This window comes from Salvelinus sp. IW2-2015, linkage group LG22, assembly GCF_002910315.2.
Source record: "Salvelinus sp. IW2-2015 linkage group LG22, ASM291031v2, whole genome shotgun sequence".
NCBI classification, from domain to species: domain Eukaryota; kingdom Metazoa; phylum Chordata; class Actinopteri; order Salmoniformes; family Salmonidae; genus Salvelinus; species Salvelinus sp. IW2-2015.
The window spans coordinates 26887674-26909171 of record NC_036862.1 but is presented as its reverse complement, the minus strand read 5'-3'; the positions used below and the strand labels follow the sequence as shown (position 1 = coordinate 26909171).

General features: G+C 42.8%; 1 protein-coding gene across 1 annotated transcript; it reads right to left on the bottom strand.

The window, feature by feature from the left end:
• Window positions 1–7572: 7572 nt before the first annotated feature.
• Window positions 7573–21482, bottom strand: LOC111982702 (protein NPAT). The gene is made up of 18 exons (XM_070434161.1): window positions 21274–21482; window positions 20924–21042; window positions 20731–20791; window positions 20548–20626; window positions 20398–20438; window positions 19392–19610; window positions 19141–19216; window positions 15905–16028; window positions 15721–15812; window positions 15508–15589; window positions 15288–15384; window positions 15016–15135; window positions 14756–14897; window positions 13389–14473; window positions 11505–11617; window positions 11291–11381; window positions 9887–11193; window positions 7573–9682 (listed from the first exon to the last, which is right to left on the bottom strand). Exons 1-18 carry the CDS (start codon window positions 21308–21310, stop codon window positions 9602–9604), a joined length of 3966 nt encoding a protein of 1321 aa, XP_070290262.1. The 5' UTR covers window positions 21311–21482; the 3' UTR covers window positions 7573–9601.
• Between the last annotated feature and the right edge of the window lie 16 nt (window positions 21483–21498).

Sequence of the window (21498 nt, the reverse complement as noted above, 5' to 3'; positions counted from 1 at the left end):
CTCCTTGAAGTTCTTGATGATCCGATAAATGGTTGATTTAGGTGCAATCTTACTGGCAGCAATATTCTTGCCTATGAAGCCCTTTTTGTGCAAAGCAATGATGACAGCACGTGTTTCCTTGCAGGTAACCATGGTTGACAGGGGAAGAACAATGATTCCAAGCACCACCCTCCTTTTGAAGCTTCCAATCTGTTATTTGAACTCAATCAGCATGACAGAGTGATCTCCAGCCTTGTCCTCGTCAACACTCACAGCCTTGTCCTCGTCAACACTCACACCTGTGTTAACAAGAGAATCATTGACATGATGTCAGCTGGTCCTTTTGTGGCAGGGCTGAAATGCAGTGGAAATGTTTTTTGGGGATTCAGTTCATTTGCATGGCAAAGAGGGACTTTGGAAAAAATACGAGGTCAAATCACAGCTTCAGGGATTTTCAGGTCAGAAAGTCGGAGTTCTAGAAAGATGCCAGAGTTTCCGACTTGGAATTCCGAATTGAATGACCATTAAACAATTTTTCCAGTCAGAGCTCGTATTCTTCTGAGTTTCCAGTTGTCTTGAATGCACTGAAGTCAGAGATTTCAGAGTTCCCAGTTGTTTTGAATGCGGCGTAAGTGTTTCATCCCAATTTTGGAGCCTTTCATGTAGCAGGGAATGGAAGTTGCTTGCTGATGGTAGCCAATTACTGCAGGACTGGTTAGGTTGAAGATTATGGTCACGCCCCCCTGCTCAGACTTTGCCTCAACCAATGGTTGCATTCCATGTCTTCAACTGTGTCATTGACTGACAGATTACTATATGATGTGGTTAGCTAATACATAAAATACCTATCCAGGCGTTGTAAGATTTGGCATGCGTCAGCAATGCCTGAGTAGAGGAAAACATATATATCATTGGCTGTACTCCATCGTCTATCACCCTGAGCTCCCACATGATGACCTCTGACGTCACCTACTAAGGAAATTACCTCGATAACAGAATTTTCTGCAATTTAATCTCAGTTATCCAAAAGTAAAATGACCTCCAAGTTTGTAATTTCCTGTTTTATGGGGAATGCCATTAACCATTTTGATTACCTTTGTGCAAACCGAAACTCTTGGCCAAACCCCTCCCTTCCGCTAATTTCACCAATATCATGGCCAAAAAGTGAATTTTAGTTTTCATACATTTTTACGATATAGACCATTTTGACTGTAATCTAGTGGAAACCGTTTATCATCCGCACACATATTTGAAAATCACAGCACCACCTTTACCCAATCCTGATTTGTCCAAATAATAAATGACAAAAACCCCAAACCAGGAAATACTGCTGCTCGAAATAGCATAATTCTAAGTGAGCCTTGACATATTCTTGACATATTCTCAGATGCATCTGTCCACGAGACATTATCGTCAGTTAAGTGCAACAACAAAACATAATTTATAAAAAACAATTTATTAAAAGTACCGCATGATAGCGGTACTTTTAGTTTATGGTGACATAGGTTTTTGCCGATTAGCCAATCTGCGTTTCTCAATGAGTTTAATGCACTTGAACATATCAAACGAGGTTTTACCACTTCWCAACTGGTAATTACCACTGTCCCACTTGGTTATGAACGCAGCATTAGCAAATTAACACGTCCAACAAAAAAATTCGACAGAGGACTAGAAGAACACGCCCATTTCATGCCTCAAAAAACAAAGGTGTTTATTTTCAGTTGATTCATCGGAGATCCTACAGTTGAGGTAATTTTAATGCAGGTTTTTTGAATTAACTTAATTTTCATAATGACACATTGGTCAGACATGGAAATTCGCACTCCAGAGCAGGGGAATAAAGTGGACTCAAGAACAGATTGTCAGCGAACTGAAATTATTGAATATTTGGTATAAGAAAATAAAGGACGGGAATAGCCAAACTGTTCACAACAGCAAGAACTGGACATATGTGACGCTGCCATGAACTGGGAAATAATGGCGACGAGTCCTGTTTGGAAAACCCAGCCTGGTCCAAATGCCCAAGATGAGTTTAATGTAAATAAATGGYATCCTCTGTCGAGGTCTCATTCAACAATGAGTTGGTCAAAGTCGTAGACTATCCGTTAATGTTTGGGCCAACGTCTATACAACTTGGCTGTGCCTCACACCATATTCCCTAGCCCAATATTGTACTAAATTAGCGTTACTCCTTAGTTCAAGGACCCTACAAAATCTGTACAACATTTTTAATGGGGGAATTGTCTCTAGAAGCCAAAACAGCAAATACCCCATCCACACGTGAATCGATTCTCAATTGCGGTACGATTCTAAAAACATAATCCCTGTTACTTTCGTATATTAAACCAATTCAAACCGCACACTTGCTGTACACTGTTTTAAACGTGTTTAACACTGTTGTCTGTAACTGTCTTTTTCAGTGAAAATACGTTTGTAGCGTCTGTTTTCCCGTTTAACCAAACACGTGATCAGACGCAGAAAGCTAATTAGTACAGGTTAGTACACTGTCTTCCGTCTGTTTTCAGTAAACAAGCGCTGTAAAATGGAAATACGGTTGTGTGGGAACTGTGAGGTTCTGAATTATGCACTACAACCCAATACTATATATGATTGTGATTGAATACTCAATGTGATTGAATATTAGCAACTGTTGGCCTGGGTGTCTGTGTGTGTGTGCTGGAAGTAACAGTTAGCCCCAGATAAGTGTGCTGGGAAGCTGTGGTTAGCCTTGAGCGAGAACAGTGTGCTTTTGTATACAGGTGCAAATAGCTCAGACAATGTTGCAGAGCTGTCTGACCTCAGTCTCTGGGGTGAGGGAGCGTCATCTACACAGCAACAGCGCCGGGACACCAAAGAGCGCAAAGAGGCTAGGACTAGCCTGAGCGCCGGCAATAGGCTGGGTGAGTCTAAACCACGCCCAGTCTCTACTCTGACAGGCCGGCTCGGAAGCGGGAACTATCTCTGTCATGAGTATATTATAATATCTTTGTCAGGAACAAGTCAGTTCCTTGTTCCACCCTGCGGGGTGGTGCAGTGAACCCGTATATACGAAAGTTGCATTTCCCATTTATTACTTAGTTAATAAAAAATACATAGCATACAATTAGTGACTCATTGTCATACTTGTCCTTATACCAGATTGAATTGACGCAACCCTAACAGAACCCTAACCATATTAAGGTGTATCAATTTAACCTTTCGTTTTTTGAAAATGTATTCTCGCCGATATGACAGATAAGGTCCTTATACGTCCAAAGCCGTATAGCTAGCGATGATGTTAATGTTCAGACCAAGCGTCGCGGCTCCCAAAACTAGCCCCGGGCACCACGGAAGACGCCTTCGTCCTATATGTGTAATGTAATGGAACTTAGTCATGATCAAGGGCTACATATTCCCAAGGCCAATGACTGGCAGATTGGATACACTACTTTTGAACAGGACCCATGGAGTAAATGGGGCTCCCGAGTGGTGCGGCGGTTTAAGGCAATGGATCACTACAGACCCTGGTTCAATTCCAGGCTGTATCACAACCGGACGTGATTGGGAGTCCCATAGAGCGGCGCGCAATTGTCCCAGCGTTGTCCAGGTTAGGGTTTGGTCGAGTCGGGGTAGGCCGTCATTGTAAGTAAGAATTTGTTCTTAACTGACTTGCCTAGATAAATAAAAGTGTAATTGTCCGACCATCGTCAGTCTAAACCTGTTTTGCAATGGGTATTATTTATGACAATGATTTGCTTTCCGTGTGTTTCTCCTTTTTATAACAGGCGATAGACGCCGTCTGCATTGCGCTAACAGACCGACTTCAGTCCATGGACAAGACGACTTCCCAGGAGGAAGGTGGGGAGATTGAAGGTCAGGAGCAAATTGTAGCGTGTTCTCAGATTCAGAATGCACAGAAAATTCAAGAGACAATACACTGGTCCAATGTGGAAATTGCAGACCTTCTCCAGATACATACAGAGATTTGTGCACAGATGTCTGGTACCAGACAACAGCAAGGTGGATAGTAAGATCACAGTCCTACTGCACAGCAGTGGCATAAAGAGGAGTAAAAACAAGGTCTGCAGCAAACTGACAATTTGAAGAGACAATAGCCACAGGTATGGTGACTGTGACGACTGGCTATATGTCACCGTGTGACGCTATCTGGGGAAGCAGTCTGTCATCTAATAAAATTGCCACCACCAGCAGCAGCCAAGGGTCTAGTGAGTCGGTCCATGATGATGGCGGTGAGTCCTGCTCTGAAATATTAGACAATCTGCCTGATTCCAAACATTCTAAACCACACTAGGAAGGATGGTCTCCCCACAGTCTTCAGCACAGCATGTTGTTCAAATATCAATATGATTTTTCTGTATTGGTAGCACTGATGTGAAAGGGACACCAGCAAAAAGCAGTCAGACAATAACATCATCATCCGTAACGGGTCTGTGATCAAACGACCACCCCTCATCACTGTCAAACGCTCCCTAAAACACTTCAGCGAGCAGGCCTTTCTAATCGACCTGGCCCGGGCATCCTGGAAGGAAATTGACCTCATKCCGTCAGTAGAGGATGCCTGGTTATTCTTTAAAAGTGTTTTCCTCACCATCTTAAATAAGCATGCCCCATTTAAAAAATGTAGAACCAGGAACAGATAGCCCCTGGTTCACTCCAGACCTGACTGCCCTTGACCAGCACAAAAACATCCTGTGGCGTACTGCATTAGCATCGAATAGCCCCCACGATATGCAACTTTTCAGGGAAGTTAGGAACCAATATACACAGGCAGTTAGGAAAGCAAAGGCTAGCTTTTTCAAACAGAAATTTGCATCCTGTAGCACAAACTCCAAAAAGTTCTGGGACACTAAAGTCCATGGAGAATAAGAGCACCTCCTCCCAGCTGCCCACTGCACTGAGGCTAGGAAACACTGTCACCACTGATAAATCCGCAATAATTGAGAATAAGCATTTTTCTACGGCTGGCCATGCTTTCCACCTGGCTACCCCTACCCCAGTCAACAGCACTKCACCCCCCACAGCAACTTGTCCAAGCCTCCCCCATTTCTCYTTCACCCAAATTCAGATAGCTGATGTTCTGAAAGAGCTGCAAAATCTGGACCCCTACAAATCAGCTGGGCTAGACAATCTGGACCCTCTCTTTCTAAAATGATCCACCGAAATTGTTGCAACCCCTATTACTAGCCTGTTCAACCTCTCGTTTCGGAAAGCTGCCGCGGTCATCCCTCTCTTCAAAGGGGGAGACAAGCTAGACACAAACTGCTACAGACCTATATCTATCCTACCCTGCCTTTCTAAGGTCTTCGAAAGCCAAGTTAACAAGCAGATCACCGACCATTTCGAATCCCGCCGTACCTTCTCTGCTATGCAATCTGGTTTCCGAGCTGGTCATGGGTGCACCTCAGCCACGCTCAAGGTCCTAAACGATATCATAACCGCCATCGATAAAAGACAATACTGTGCAGCTGTATTCATCGACCTGGCCAAGGCTTTCGACTCTGTCAATCACCACATTCTTATCGGCAGACTCAACAGCCTTGGTTTCTCAAATGACTGCCTCGCCTGGTTCACCAACTACTTCTCAGACAGAGTTCAGTGTGTCAAATCGGAGGGCCTGTTGTCCGGACCTCTGGCAGTGTCTATGGGGGTGCCACAGGGTTCAATCAGAGGGACTCTTTTCTCTGTATACATCAATGATATCGCTCTTGCTATTGGTGACTCTGATCCACCTCTACGCAGACGACACCATTCTGTATACTTCTGGCCCTTCTTTGGACACTTGTGTTAACTAACCTCCAGATGAGCTTCAATGCCATACTACTCTCTTTCCGTGGCCTCCAACTGCTCTTAAATGCATGTAAACTAAATGCATGCTCTTCAACCGATCGCTGCTCACACCTGCCCACCCGCCCAGCATCACTACTCTGGACAGGTTCTGACTTAGAATATGTGGACAACTACAAATACCTAGGTGTCTGGTTAGACTGTAAACTCTCCTTCCAGACTCACATTAAGCATCTCCAACCCAAAATTAAATCTAGAATCAGCTTCCTATTTCACAACAAAGGATCCTTTACTCATGCTGCCAAACATACCCTCGTAAAACTGACTATCCTACCGATCCTTGACTTCAGCGATGTCATTTACAAAATAGCCTCCAACACTCTACTCAGCAAACTGGATGTAGTCTATCACAGTGCCATCTGTTTTGTCACCAAAGCCCCATATACTACCCACCATTGCAACCTGTATGCTCTTGTTGGCTGGCCCTCGCTTCATAATTTTCGCCAAACCCACTGGCTCCAGGTCATCTATAAGTCTTTGCTAGGTAAAGCCCCGTCTTATCTCAGCTCACTGGTCACCATAGCAGCACCCACATGTAGCACGCGCTCCAGCAGGTATATTTAATCGGTCACCCCCCCTTATTGCCTTACCGCCGTTATCCTACCTCATTTGTACACACTGTATTTAGACTTTTTCTATTGTATTATTGACTGCATGTTTGTTTATTCCATGTGTAACTCTGTGTTGTTTGTGTTGCACTGCTTTGCTTTATCTTGGCCAGGTCGCAGTTGTAAATGAGAACTTGTTCAACTATCCTACCTGGTTAAATCAAAAAATTACATTTAAGGTTATTTATTTCTCTCTATGGGCCCTGCTCAAACCTAGTGCACTATATAGAAAGCAGAGGAACACAAGTGCCATTCTGCAATTCAAATTCAGTAGTGATAAACCATGTTGTTTTTGTAATTAATTGGGGGTGGGGCATCTAAACTTTTTTTGCAATGGGTGTTTTGCTCAGTGACTTGCTTTCTATGTTTTTTTCCCTCGCTCTTCATTTTAAGAACGATCCGAGCCCCAGAAGAGAACCACGGGCATCAATACTAGTCAGACAAAAATAAATAATCGAGGTTAGAACAGGCAGGACTCCTTCTGCATTACACTAACAGACTTGGACCGACTTCAGTCCATGGTCAAGGATTCCCAGGAGGAAGACCAGCATGCAGACCAACAGAGGCTATTGGAGAGGGAGATTGTTCAGTGTCGAGGGCCAAGAGCAGCTTCTTCCCCCAAGCCATAAGACTGCTAAATAGTTTGTCTGTGGATAACTATCTGTATTGACCCTTTTTGCACTAACTCTTGACTCTTCGCATACATTGCTGCTACTGTTTAATCATCTAGCCTGTTGCCTAGTCACTTTATCCATACCTATATATACACATAGTGTCTTCAGAAAGTATTCACACCCCTTGACTTTTTTCAGCCTGAATTTAAAATTGAGATTATGTCACTGGCCTACACACAATACCCCATAATGTCAAGAGTGGAATTACATTTTTAGAAAACTTGGCAAATTAATTAAAAATGAAAAGCTGAAATGCCTTGAGTCAATAAGCATTCAACCCCTTCGTTATGGCAAGCCTAAATAAGGTCAGGAGTAAAAATGTGCTTAACAAGTCACATAAGTTGCATGGACTCACTGTGTGTAATAGTGTTTAAAATGATTTTTGTACCCCACACATACAATTATCTGCAAGGTCCCTCAGTCAAGCAGTGAATTTCAAAAACAAATTCAACCACAAAGACCAGAGGTGTTTTCCAATGCCTCGAAGAGGACACATATTGGTAGATGTGTATAAACTTTTTTTTTTAAGCAGACATTGAATATACCTTTTAGCATGGTGAAGTTATTAATTACACGTTGGATGGTGTATCAATGCACCAAGTCACTACAAAGATACAGGTGTCCTTCTTAACTCAGTTGCCGGAGAGGAAACAAACCACTCAGGGATTTCACCATGAGGTCAATGGTGACTTTGAAACAGTTACAGAGTTGAATGGCTGTGATAGGAGAAAACTGAGGATGGATCAACATTTTAGTTACTCCACAATGCTAACCTAAATGACAGAGTGAAAAGGAAGCCTGTACAGAATGAAAATATTCCAAAACATGCATCCTGTTTTCAATAAGGCACTACAGTATAACTGCAAAGAAATGTGGCAAATAACTTAACACAAAGCGTTATGTTTGGGGCAAATCCAACATCACTGAGTACCACTTCAAATTTCAAGCATGTTATTGGTATGCTTATCATCTGTAAGGACTCCAGTTATTTTTTTTTTTGATCAAAAGAAACAGAATATAGCTAAGCACAGGCAGAATCCTAGAGGAAAATCTTTCCAACAGACAGACAAATTCACCTTTCAGTAGGACAATAACCTAAAACACAAGGCCAAAATTGCTTACCAAGACACAGCATCATATGATGCAAAATGCATCATACGGGCAAGACATTTTGGGACTATATCAACAATGAACTAATGAAACAAATGCCAAAATATTGTTTTGGTGGAGTTGTCCTTTAAACATGCTTGATTGTCTTACCTCAGCTATGTGTGGCATTGTTATAAAGACAGGATAATTTATTTTTACGTTTTTAATTTAACCTTTATTTAACTAGGCAAGTCCGTTAAGAACATTCTTATTTACAATGACGGCCTACCACGGCCAAACCCTAACGACTCTGGGCCAATTGTGTGCCGCCCCATGGGACTCTCAACCATGGACGGTTGTGATACAGCCTGGAATCGAACCAGGGTCTGTAGTGATGCCACTAGCACTGAGATGCAGTAGGTCCCGTGTGGCTCAGTTGGTAGAGCATGGCGCTTGCAACGCCAGGGTTGTGGGTTCATTCCCCACGGGGGGACCAGGATGAATATGTATGAACTTTCCAATTTGTAAGTCGCTCTGGATAAGAGCGTCAGCTAAATGACTTAAATGTAAATGTACCTTAGACCGCTGTGCCAGTAGAGATTCTTCTATCACTGTGATGATATAGGCCTATTATATAGTAGTAATTAACTCAAGTGAATAAAATGGTGCAATATTAACTTGGTTATAGTGAAATTCACAGATTGGGTTATCAGACTATGTGTTCTGATAGTGATATTTTGCTTTGGACTGAAAACCGGTCAGTTTTTACCTGCACAGAAACAATATTAAATGGAACTAGATTTTTCTAAAACAAGATTTAATTTAAAATCACTAGTAAAGAAAACATCTGCACAAATGTATTTTACACCACGCAGCCCAATTCTGATATTTTTTCCACTAACTGGTCTTTTTGAACAATCAGATCACAGCTGATCTGGTCAAAATACCAATTAGTGAAATAAAGATTAGAATTGTGCTACCTGTCTAACCACAGCGTGTTGGGTGGATCATTTAAAGTTTAGATACAGTGAAATATTGACCAAGGAAAGCGTTGAATTTGAAATTATTAATACAACAAGATTGGGAAACCATTCTTAACATTACAGTCCTTGAATGGAACCAAAGTGCTCTCAATCTAGCATTTCTGCAATAATTTCTATACAGTATATACATCACATGTATAATTAGTTGTTAAGCCAAAGGATGTAGGACAAACCCTACAAGCAGACATACCATAGAAGAAAAAATAATAACTGAGGACATGCTCCACTAGACCACAGGTTCCTAACTCCTATGGTTTAACCATAGGCACTGACAGTAAATTATGGCTTGTTCAATTCCTGGAAAGTAGGTAGGTAGTGTTTGGGAGATTCTCATCTCATTGTCCAACTGCTATAACTCAACCCATCACTCATCATAATGCAGTGAAGACAGGAACTTATCCACATCCAAGTCATCGGGGAAGGAATCCATTAGTTTCTGCTGTTTCTGAGTGGTACAAATCATAAAGAGATGCAGTGGTTTTAATGTGCTTTCTCATTATATAAGCAAAGAAGGAAACTGAGTTCACATTTAATGCAGGAGATTATGCCAAATATCTAAGACTGGGTTGATGCGATCACATTCAATTATGAACCTCAGAAGAGATTAGGATACACAGATTGAATAGAACATTCTGTATGTTTTGCTCACCTTTGTTTTCTTCTTACTGCCAGATGAACCTGAGATATCTTTCTTTGCTGGCGGGCTGGCCAGGGGCTCAGGCTGCTTGCGCTTCTTGCTCTTGAAGGCTTCAGGGGTCACTGCTCCAGCCCCCTCCTGGCGCAAGCTGTCTTTCAGTGGGGTGCCTGTCCTGGCAATGGCGGCTCGGGATAGGATCATCAGTGTGTGAGCCGCCATGTTGATGCTGTTTTCACTCCCTGCTTCGCTGGCTGGGCTGCAGGAGGGAAGGTCCGGGGTGGTGGGAGGGACCAGGTGCCTGGGGGTGCCCTCTCTGTCTCTGTCCAGCCTCTGACGTGCAGGGGTCCTGGGGCAGTATAGAGACTCCTGGAGACGGCCAGGGGTCCGAGGAAGAGGCAGCTCCAGACAGCCCATGCCTGTCCTCTTAGGAGGGGTGGAGGGAGGGTTTAGACCCTGGATGTCGTGGAGCATTTCAGCTGCCTGCTTGGTCAGTGGGCTGGTCTTGGAGGGGATTTTGCTGGAGCAAGCCTGAGGGACAGAGGTTTGTGAGCCCACTGGGGCCGGGCTGAATGCTCTTGGTGCTGGTGTGGGCTGCTGCTCTCGCCTTCCCCCCTCCAGCTCATTCTCCTTATTGGCAGTGACATGAGGGGGGTCCTGAGAAGATGTCCTTTTCACTGTCCGTCCCTCCCGCTCCTTGGCAGGAGATTTCTCAGTAGGCTCTTGTCTACATGCGTCTTTCTCTTTCCTGCTCCCTGATCTCAGTCTGTGATCAGAGGAAGAGGACCTGGAGCTCTGGGCATCCTTAGGTCCTGCTCCACCATCATCCTTCTTGTCTGCTGATTGAGATCTCTTCCTGGAATCTGACTGTGAGGCATCAGTCCTACTGCTACCAGCACTCTGAGATCTACTGGTCCTTGCACTTTGACCTCTAGCATTTTGATCTGCGTCCCTCTTTGAAGGGGTCTTTTTCGCAGCTTCTTTCTGCTTTTGGACAGTGGAGGATTTCTCCGTCTCTGTTCCGGTCCATGATGTCTGAGTGTTGTCTGTACATCTTACAGTCTCTATTCTCCTTTTTGGCCTGCTTCTCCCCAAGAGAGCAGAGTCAGATTTAGGTATCTCTTTCTCCACCTGTTGGACAGGTGATACAGGAGTAGCTGTAGCTTTGGAGGTAGAAGTTTCACCAGCAGACCCATCAAAGCAAAGCATCCTTCTATGGCTGGGGCTCGAGCCAACTGCTTCCTTCTGCTGCCCTGTGCTTTTAGAGGATTGCGGGTGGACCTGCTTTGTAACCATATTCGATCCAGAAGCTCCCGTTTTTCCTGAAATGCACAAGCAAGCAACAACATTTGTGAATAAAATTACAGGATAACAGTAAACAGACAATGACATTATGGAGGACTGAACACCATTCCTTACCCGAGATTGTGGTATCCTTGGGAGCCAGTTTAGGGTTGGTATTCACTGCTGCTGGCTGCTTTGCTGAAGCAGGGCTAGGCATGGCTATCAACTGAAACAAACAAATGATCACTAGATGCACATGTTATTGTAGCTAAATTAGCCCATTGGTTCAAGAAAATGATTAAATGCAAATATGTAAAACAGTAATAAAAAAAAAAGAAGGAATGCTTACCTGATTAGGAACTACAGAGAACTGTGTTGCATTGTTCTGCCCAACAACAGATACAGGAACCACCATGCTTTGCAGCATGGGCTGAACTGGTGAAGATATGATGAGTCTAGATCCTGGGAGGATATAACTGGTTAGACATTTCCCACCAGCAAAACAGCATGGCAAATTAAGTGAGTGATGACTATTGGGGTCATTCCACTATAAATGTATGCCAAACAAAAAAAACATTGATTTTAAAGTTTAACAAACCATACAACTTCATGCACAAAGACTACTTTTAACAATTTACACAGAAAATGTTAATAAATTAAGTGTACTGCAAGAACTGTGCAGGTGCAAAGTTTGGTAACAGAATTTCGGTAAAACACCCCTTTGTTTTTTTATCTGTCTACTTTTCCCCAAAATGTTTAAATATATACTCTGAATTAAGAATTCAATGATGTCTGCAGAAAGAATGAGGTGTCAGTTATTGACTTTGAAAAAATCTCTTTTGGTTATTGAACTACAGTAAGTGGATTTACACACTGTAACGGAATTGAGGTAACGGAATTTCATAATGGATCCCTGATCTGTACTACACAGAAATGCATAATTATGGATATGAATATCATTCTATTCATGGTGTATCCTAAATAGGTACACATTGCATACTTGGGTATTATTCTACACACTGGCTATAATTTTAATGAGCTCTGCCCCCAAACAAGACCAAATTTGGTTGGTCAGGACCGGACCAGATTTGAACCAATCATATACGTCTTTGTTTCACAAGTTTGGACATCAAAGTACTGCTCAGTACAGTACATTAGTGTACTCAACTCTAGTGTGCTATACTGTGTACTGTATTCTACTTTTCCTAATTGTACTGAACTCTACATTACTGAACTATATACTATTCTCTACTGAACTGTGCTGTTCAATCTTGTGAACCAAAGTGTGGTTTGTGACTACTATGATTTCCCATTGTCGCCAATTCAATAGCAGAAATTCCATTAACGATTTTTCAGAAATTCACGTTTGAATCACTTAATAATCAATAAACAAAAGTGTTAACAGTAAAAGCACCATAACTAATTCATAGGTCTACCTTTTCTTGTTACTTCTGAACTTTCATTGTCTTCCCTCAAGAGGGAGAGAAATGAGAAAATATATTAAAGATGCTAGTTTTTGTTAACGGAATTTCAAGGCACATGACAATGTTTCTTAAACTTACAGAAGGCCGAACAATTTCTCCAAAACGACATACAAAAGTGTTGATATAAGTTGGCAGGGATAATTTCTTTAACATTGTGTTTTTATGTATTTCTAATACCTTATAAGACCTATTCTAGTTTATGTTTTCTAAGACTCCCTTTCTATCTGTTTGACCAGAAATCAAAGCCTTTGCTTATTCCTAATTTTTAGGATGGTAAATGGCCAGAAAATGTATGTGTCGTAATAAAAAATGTGACTCTTCGCATTCATTTGTCACCCAATTTGACATACAATATGTAACTTTTTAGGCGACCCAACCAAATTCACATAAAAATGTGTGTTATAGATCTGTCACTTATTGAAAGCAAGTCTAACAAACAGTATATCTGTTTTATTTGCACTATTTCTATGCTTCCCGTTCTTAGATGACTGGGCAACTGACGACCAGTCTGTAAGCCGGGAAAAGAGTCCACTCTGCCATGCGGATCAACATTCAAAAGAGACAAAGTTTAATTTTAGCGTCTTATTTTCGGTTTTGTACACCAGCTTCAAAAAGCTGAAAATAGAATATTTTTGGTTAAGGAAAATATATTTCACAAACTGAAATTAGGTGAACTATTAGAATTTTAGCAACCAGGAAACGGTGGTGATTTTTGAATAGTGCATCTAAGTATTTAAATGCAGTCTTACCAGGGGAATAGCGGGGTGGAGTGACCAGAGTATATGAGGAAGGGGGTACAGTCTGTACCTGTGGGGCGCCACTGGGTAATATCACCTTGTTGGACTGGGGGTCTGTGGCTGTTGTGTCTGTCACTAAGATGTAGCTGTTGGTGGATGTGGCTGAATCAAAGGGCAGCTGAATGTAGTAGCCAGGCTGTGTCAACGCAGTTGACGTCCCTGCCAATGCTGCCACATCCCCTGCTTTCCCACTAAGAGGATTGGTCTCTGCTGGCTGGAGGACTTCTGTCCTCTGTAAGCTGCTCACCGCCTGCACAGTCTCCTCCTGATTCATGGGGGCGCTACTGAGGGCCGGGGCTTTAGCAGATGACTTGGTGGGGGAGGAGAGGAAGATGGTGGGGATCCTGTCCCCAGTGATGCTGGACACAGCCTGGTTCAGGGCTGAGTCACTGGAGGGCTCCTGCTCATCGCTGATTATGATCTTCAGGGCCACAATCTTACTGGGGTCTACTTCCTTGCCTGTAGGGTTGGGGTTTGGGATGAAGGTTGGGGCAGCAGGAGTTGTTGTAACTGTTGAGGGGACAGCCATAGAGTGTATGGTCTGTGGTAGAGGTTGTGAAATTCCTATACTGCTGGGAGGGGTAATATTTCTATGAGGCAGGTTAGAGGCCTGTATGGGAGCCTTGTTTGACTGATCCAGCATTGGCATGGAATTGGACAGGGAAGGTGAAGAGTTAAGAAGTGAAGCTTGGTTATCCATCACTTGTCTACCATCAGCCCCCACTGTGTTCTCATTGCCTAATATGTTTTTCACAGCAGAGACCGTCCTGGTTTCAGATGAAGGTGTGTTGCATGCTGACGCCGGACGATTTGTTCCACTCTCCTGTCTGACTGGCTCAAAGACATCTGGCGGAGCTATACTGTCAAGAGGGGTATTCAGAGGTTCATCTATATCCACACCTGATACATCCGGATTAAAGATGGAGCCTGAGTCAACCCTATCCGAGTCCTTTGCGGCAGAAGAAGCAGCGGCGGTAAATTGATCAATACGTGCTGAGGGTCGAGTTGCAATATCTCCCCTTCTCACCCCTTTGCTACTGGGTCCAGGAGTTGTTGAGCTAGCTCCCTTTCTCAACCCTCTGCTACTGGGTCCAGGAGTTGTTGAGCTAGCTCCCTTTCCCTCCACCGCTCTGCTACTGGTGGCAGGAGTTGTTGAGATAAGCTCTCCCTTCTCAACCTCTGCTACTGGGTCCAGGAGTTGTGAGCTAGCTCCTTTCTCAACCCTCTGCTACTGGGTCAGGAGTTTGTAGACCCTAGCTCCCTTTCTCAACCCTCTGCTACTGGGTCCAGGAGTTGTAGAGCTAGCTCCCTTTCTCAACCCTCTGCTACTGGGTCCAGGAGTTGCCTTTGAAGTGCTTGAAACAGGAGGTGCAAATTTCCTTGTTTTCTTACTCTTGGGCTCTTGACTGGACTTTGTTACTCTATTTTCTTGTCCACATGTCAAGTTTTCAGGCCCAGTGCCTGAGAAATTAAATAGAAATCCCATTGTCAGAAAGAGATTGCTGATGAAGCATCAATATTGTTTAGTATATGATTCCAACAGGCATAATTTACAAGGTCATGAGGACTTTGTCCATACCTGGGTCTCCAGTCTCAGGAGAGCCGTCAATACATCTAGTCTCAGTCTCACCATTCTCTGTGGTGGTATTGCTCACGTTCCCAGCTCCTTGTTCAGTATACTCACTGGGTTTGCTTTTGCCTTAATGCAAAGAATCAAGAGATTTAGTGGAATAATTAAATTTTATAAAATCTTAGTCAAACAATCACCAGACCCACTTCATGCATTGTCAGGAGCAACAAAATCCTGCACATGATCTAGATTAAATCATCAGCAAAGATTAAAATGTTTACCGTAATCAAAGAGATCAAAAAGAGCCTGGAAGGCTGGGTCGGACTCTGTCTGCTCCAAGATGTCTTGTATAACATCATTAGACATATGAATCTCCCCCTGCACAGAGTAAAACGTCAGTAGAAAGCACAAATCTACACTCTATGCACTAAAGACGGACAATGTTCTGTGAGTTCGAATGGAGAAATGGGGTATATCAAGTCTGTCAGAACATGACATTACCTGCAGGCCCAGAATTTCATCTATTGACTGGTCAGGCTCCATGGTGCTGCATGATGCCTTTAAAGCCTGAGGACTGACATCACTACACGTAGAGAGTAAGAAACACATGCACAGGTAAGAAAGAATATCTACTCTACCCAACAGCCAAATGTAATAAGTAATGAAGTCGGTACTGTTCAAATGTTACTCAAGAATATCTACTTTTATTATTACCTTGCTAGAATTTTGTTGATGTTTTCAGCAAGCTTCTCTTGTAAAGACTTGTCATTTAGAATCCTCTCTCTTGCATTTTGTATCAACATTTGCTGCAAAAACACAATTTAATGATAAATTCACATCAGTCAAATGGGGTTAGCAGTGTTTCAAATGCAGAGTATTAACTTTGTTTTTTACTCACAGGGAAATTCTCTGTGACTGCCTCTTCACTCTGGGGCTCTGCTGTCAGGCTACTGGCCGCCATGTTGGCTCTTCCAGTCCCACCGGATCCACTAGAGCCCCCACCTCTCCTCCTGGGGGAGTCACTGGGAAGATTACTCTTTTATCATAACTCAATCTACTAGGGATATGCATCTTTCCATTTCAAGACAATTCGATACGCTCTTTTGGACAGATACATGGGCTCCAATATGATCGATCTAGATACATGGGCTCCAATATGTTACAGGAACGATACGTTTTAGTTTGAAACGAGTCGGTGCGATTTGAACATAGCAAAATGAGCTATGACACAGCCAATGACTATATAGCACAACTTTAGATTTCACTCCCATCTCAAAATAAAATCTATTGTAAGCCCCATTCAGCAGATACAGCCAGATAAGAGTTGCGTACCAGTAACTTACTAAAACAGCATTTTCAACAGCGCATAGATAACAATAACCTAGCAAATGACATAGGTTGCCACAACTAATAAAGCCTAATATCACGCAAGCCATTGTAGTATTTTAATGCTGAAGGTGCCACACAGATATGGAAGTTCAAGAACAGGCCGCCTACCTCACGTTGGTCAGCACGCAGTTTGACTGGGCTACTGATATTGCCTGGTGTTGTTCGGCATGCCAAATTAATTATAGATCAATTACTGTCAACACAGTTACAGTACCTTCAGAAAGTATTCATAACCTTGACTTATTCCACATTTTACAGCCTGAATTCAGAATGGATTAAATCGAATCAAAGTTTATTTGTCACGTGCGCCGAATACAACAGATGTACACCTTACAGTGAAATGCTTACTTACAGGCTCTAACCAATGGTGCGGGGGAAAAAAGGTGTGTGTGTAGGTAAGTAAAGAAATAAAACAGTAATAAGACATTTGAAAAAAAGAGTAGCAAGGCTATATACAGACACCTGTTAGTCAGGCTCATTGAGGTAGTATATACATGTAGGTACCGTTAAAGTGACTATGCATATATGATGAACAGAGAGTAGCAGAAGCGTAAAAAGAGGGGAATATGCGGGAGCACTGGTTGGTCGGGCCAATTTAGGTAGTATGTACATGAATGTATAGTTAAAGTGACTATGCATATAAGATAAACAGAGAGTAGCAGCAGCATAAGAGGCCTGTTAGTCAGGGGGGGCACACAATGCAAATAGTCCGGGTAACCATTTGGTTACCTGTTCAGGAGTCTTATGGCTTGGGGGTAAAAACTGTTGAAGCCTTTTTGTCCAAGACTTGGCACTCCGGTACCGCTTGCCATGCGGTAGTAGAGAGAACAGTCTATGACTGGGGTGGCTGGGGTCTTTGACAATTTTTAGGGCATTCCTCTGACACCGCCTGGTGTAGAGGTTCTGGATGGCAGGCAGCTTTGCCCCAGTGATGTACTGGGCTGTACGCACCACCCTCTGAAGTGCCTTGCGGTCGGAGACCGAGCAATTTTCGTACCAGGCAGTGATGCAACCGGTCAGGATGCTCTCGATGTTGCAGCTGTAGAACCTTTTAAGGATCTCAGGACCCATGCCAAATCTTTTTAGTTTCCTGAGGGGGAATAGGCTTTGTCGTGCCCCCTTCAAAACTGTCTTGGTGTGTTTGGACCATTCTAGTTTGTTGTTGATGTGGACACCAAGGAATTTGAAGCTCTCAACCTTCAAACCTTCAATTATTTGGACATGATTTATAAATACACACCTGTCTATATAAGGTCCCACAGTTGACAGTGCATGTCAGAGCAGCAACTACACCATGAAGTCCAAGGAACTGTCTGTAGATCTGAGATATAATTTTGATGGGAAGGGTATGAAACCATTCCTAGAGAGTTGCAAGTTTCCAAGAGCACATCATTGGGAAATGGAACTACCCAGACTCTGCTTAGAGCTGGCCGTCCGACAAAACTAAGCAAGCGGGCAAGAAAGACCTTGGTCAGGGAGGTGAACAAGAACCCAACTCTGACAGTTCTTTGGCTGAGATGGGAGAACCGAGATGGGAGAACCTGCCAGAAACACTCTCTACAGCACTTCACCAATCTGTGCTTTATGGGAGTGGCTAGACCAAAGCCACTCCTGAGAAAAAGGCACATGACAGCACGCCTGGAGTTTGCAAAAAGGCACGTGAAAGACTCAGAGCATAAGGCAAAAGATTATGTGATCTGATGAGACAAAACTTAAACTCTTTGGCCTGAATGCAAAGTGATATGTCTGGAGACAACCAGGCACAGCTCATCACCAGTCTAACACCATCTCTACCACTATGCTATGGGGATGCTTTTCAGCAGCAGGAACTGGGAGACTGGTAAGGATAGAGGGAACAATGAATGGAGCCAAATACATGCAAATCCTTGACGAGAACCAGCTTCAGAGTGAAAACGACAGACRGGGCGAAGATTTACATTGCAAAAGGACAATGACCAAGTATACAGCCAAAGCAACACTGGAATGGCTACAGAACAATAATGTTTAAGTCCTTGAGTGGCCCAGCCAAAGCCCAGACATGAATCGCATTGAAAACCTGTGGAAAGACTTGAAGATTGCTGTTCACCACCGCTCCCCATCTAATTTAACAGAGCTTGAGAAAATCTACAAGGAAGAATGGGAGAAAATCCCCAAATCCAGATGGGCAAAGCTGATACAGACCTGCCAAAGATGACTCAGTTGTAATTGCCGCTAAAGGTGCTTCTACAAACTATTGACTCAGGGGTATGAATACCTAGGTAAATTATATATTGCTGTATTTCATTTTCACAAAATGTACAAAAATGTCCCATTTTTTTCTCCACTTGGTCATTATGGTGTATTGCCTGTAGATGTGTGAGAAAAAAAATCTATTTCCATTTTGAATTCCATTTGTAACTACAAAATGTGGAATAAGTCAAGTGGTACGACTACTTACTTTCTGAAGGCCCATGCAGTTCGATACTGAATCAGAGGACGCATCAGTTGTCACCAAAGATGAGAGGTAGAAAAATAACATAATATGAGCAAAACATTTTAGTGAAGCGCCGATTGAGTCGATTTTCTGACCCATGCATGCTACATTTGGATCGGTTTGGGGTCCACCGTCCGATGCATTTGTATCTTTAAACAGTTAAAAAAATCGGGGGAAATGCGTACAGTTGAATTGGTACATCCCTACAATCTACACATGGGTAAGAAGAACTTACAAAGAAGTAAACAAATAGATGAGAATGACTATCTTACCATTTCCGACGCCCTGGGGATAATGGTCCTGTGGTTAACCGGTTGTCTGGAACCGTTATTTGCAAAGGTGACTCCCCTGTAATAAAAAGCAAGTGTCCATTATTCAATGAAGCTTTGACAATCTTTCTTTTTATAAGTTGGTATTAATGTTCATAATGATGACAGCAATTGCCAGTTAAAAGGAGATGTGATAGACACCTACTGTAACAACCTTCCCCAGTACACTGCTGCTCATGGATGAGTTTACTTACGGTTCACATTGATGAGCAGACGTCCTCCATCTTGGATCTGGGGCTGTGTGCTGCAGATGGGGGAGGGTCTGGTCTGCTGGGAGCTGTAGCAGACTGGGGTGGCGATGCCCTGGGCCGACGGGGGGGCCAACGATGACAGAAACCCAGAGCTGGGGGACTGCGTTGATGACAAGGCTCTCTGTCGCCCCCTCATGTTCACGATCCCATTACGTGTGTGGACTGCAGAGGAAATAGGTTTATGATTCACACCATACAGCAGGTTTCCCCAATAGACAGCCCGTGGGTGAATTTATTTTATGTCAAATCGCTTTGACATAAAATATTGTAAAATCCCCTGGAAATTAGTATTCCTACGCATAAACAGAGAGGAACATGAAATTAGTATTCCTACGCATAAACAGAGAGGAACATGTGATCGTATACCAATGTAATGAAGGTTTTAAATGATTGTTTTTAGCAAATACTCTGTTTGGGATTCTTGCGGTCAATATGCAGTGTACAAAACAATTTGCGTTTTGTGTGATGTAATCTTTATAGTTATGCTGCCATATAGCCAGCAGTCTGCCTACTGTTTAGACAATGTTTGCAATGACGATGAAAAAATTACATTAAATCACTATTGACTGCTGTTTTGTGAACAAGTGGCAGCGTCACAAGCGACTGAGTAGCAACTGAAAGGAGATAGGCTAGTAGATCATGCATACGCAGAAGTCTCCGTATTTTTTGCAACAGCAAGTCTGAATCCAGAAAATTCGGAATCACAGCCACTCCAAATGATTTATTACTATGTTCCAGGTCGGCACCTCGCCAAGGAAAAAAACTGCCCGCAGCTGAATGTAATTAGGGACCCCTGTCATACAGCCATGGAGTTCAACACTCTGCCTGACGGCTTGAGCCACAACATTACAACGAGGCAACATTACAAAGAGGCAATGAAATCCAAGTTCAGAGGTAGTACTAAGATCATAACCATTTAATGTGCAAGAATATTTAATTATGCACTTACGTCTTTGATTCTGGATAATAGCTGGGGAGTTCTGCATAGACCTAATGAAAGAAATAAGTAGAATTGAAGATGTCAGAAAGTGACACCATCAAACAGCAATCTGTTGGCAAGTTTTTCTTTGCCGTTTTATAGATAAAAATAGGTCCTTACTTGATTTGATTTAGTGTGAAATCAAGCTTTTTCCACAATGATGTCATCATGACAGGTATCTGAGTCTCTTCTATCGTCTCTAAGGAGAAATAGCAGGGAAGTGTGACAACCAAGAATAAAATACAAACGTGAAAGTCCTGTACTCATTTACTGAAAGTGGTAGAGGTCAGAGGTTACGCTTACCTTTAGCTTTGACAGCAACATACTCATTCAAAATAGTTGTCAGGTTTTTTCCAAAGAGGGACTGCAATGGGAGTACACATGAATTAGCTACCTAGCTAAGTAACGTTAATCCACTAACTCACTCACTGTAACTATATAGTCATTACAGTGAGAGTTGAACACAGCTATATACAGTATGAACTAAGAAACTTACAAACACACAAGCAGGAATAGCTGCATCATCTGAGCTGTGTTCTGCGTACTCCTTCAAATTGGGGCTTTCACGAATGAATGCCTGGCTTGTAGAACACAGTCCCTCTTGTTGCATGTATCCTGTAAAAAAAACAGTGTACAAGAGTAGCAGAATTGGAGGCTTAGCTTGCCATAGTAAGAGAAAGTCAAAATCATATTGATGTTGACTTGCTACAGTGCAGCCCTGGATGCAATATCACCAGCAGGACATTGCAGATAGTATTCTAACGTTAGCTAGCTTACTGCTACTGCCACATAGCTAGGTAGCTTTAGGTTAGCTAGCAATACAAACAGGACCCAGTTCAGACTTACCTAAAACGAGCCGCGCTATGTCAGACGGAAGCAACATGGCTGCAATGTCGAATTATTGCAACAATTACAAGTTACATTATCTGTAAAATCAAGTAAGAATACATTAATCCCGAATAAAGCAAGTAACGTTACATTAGGTCAAAACATCCAGGGTGTTGTGTACGCAACATCCTACGATTCGTGAAAAGGCGGGGAACTCGAGCACACGTAACCCGGAATTTCCAT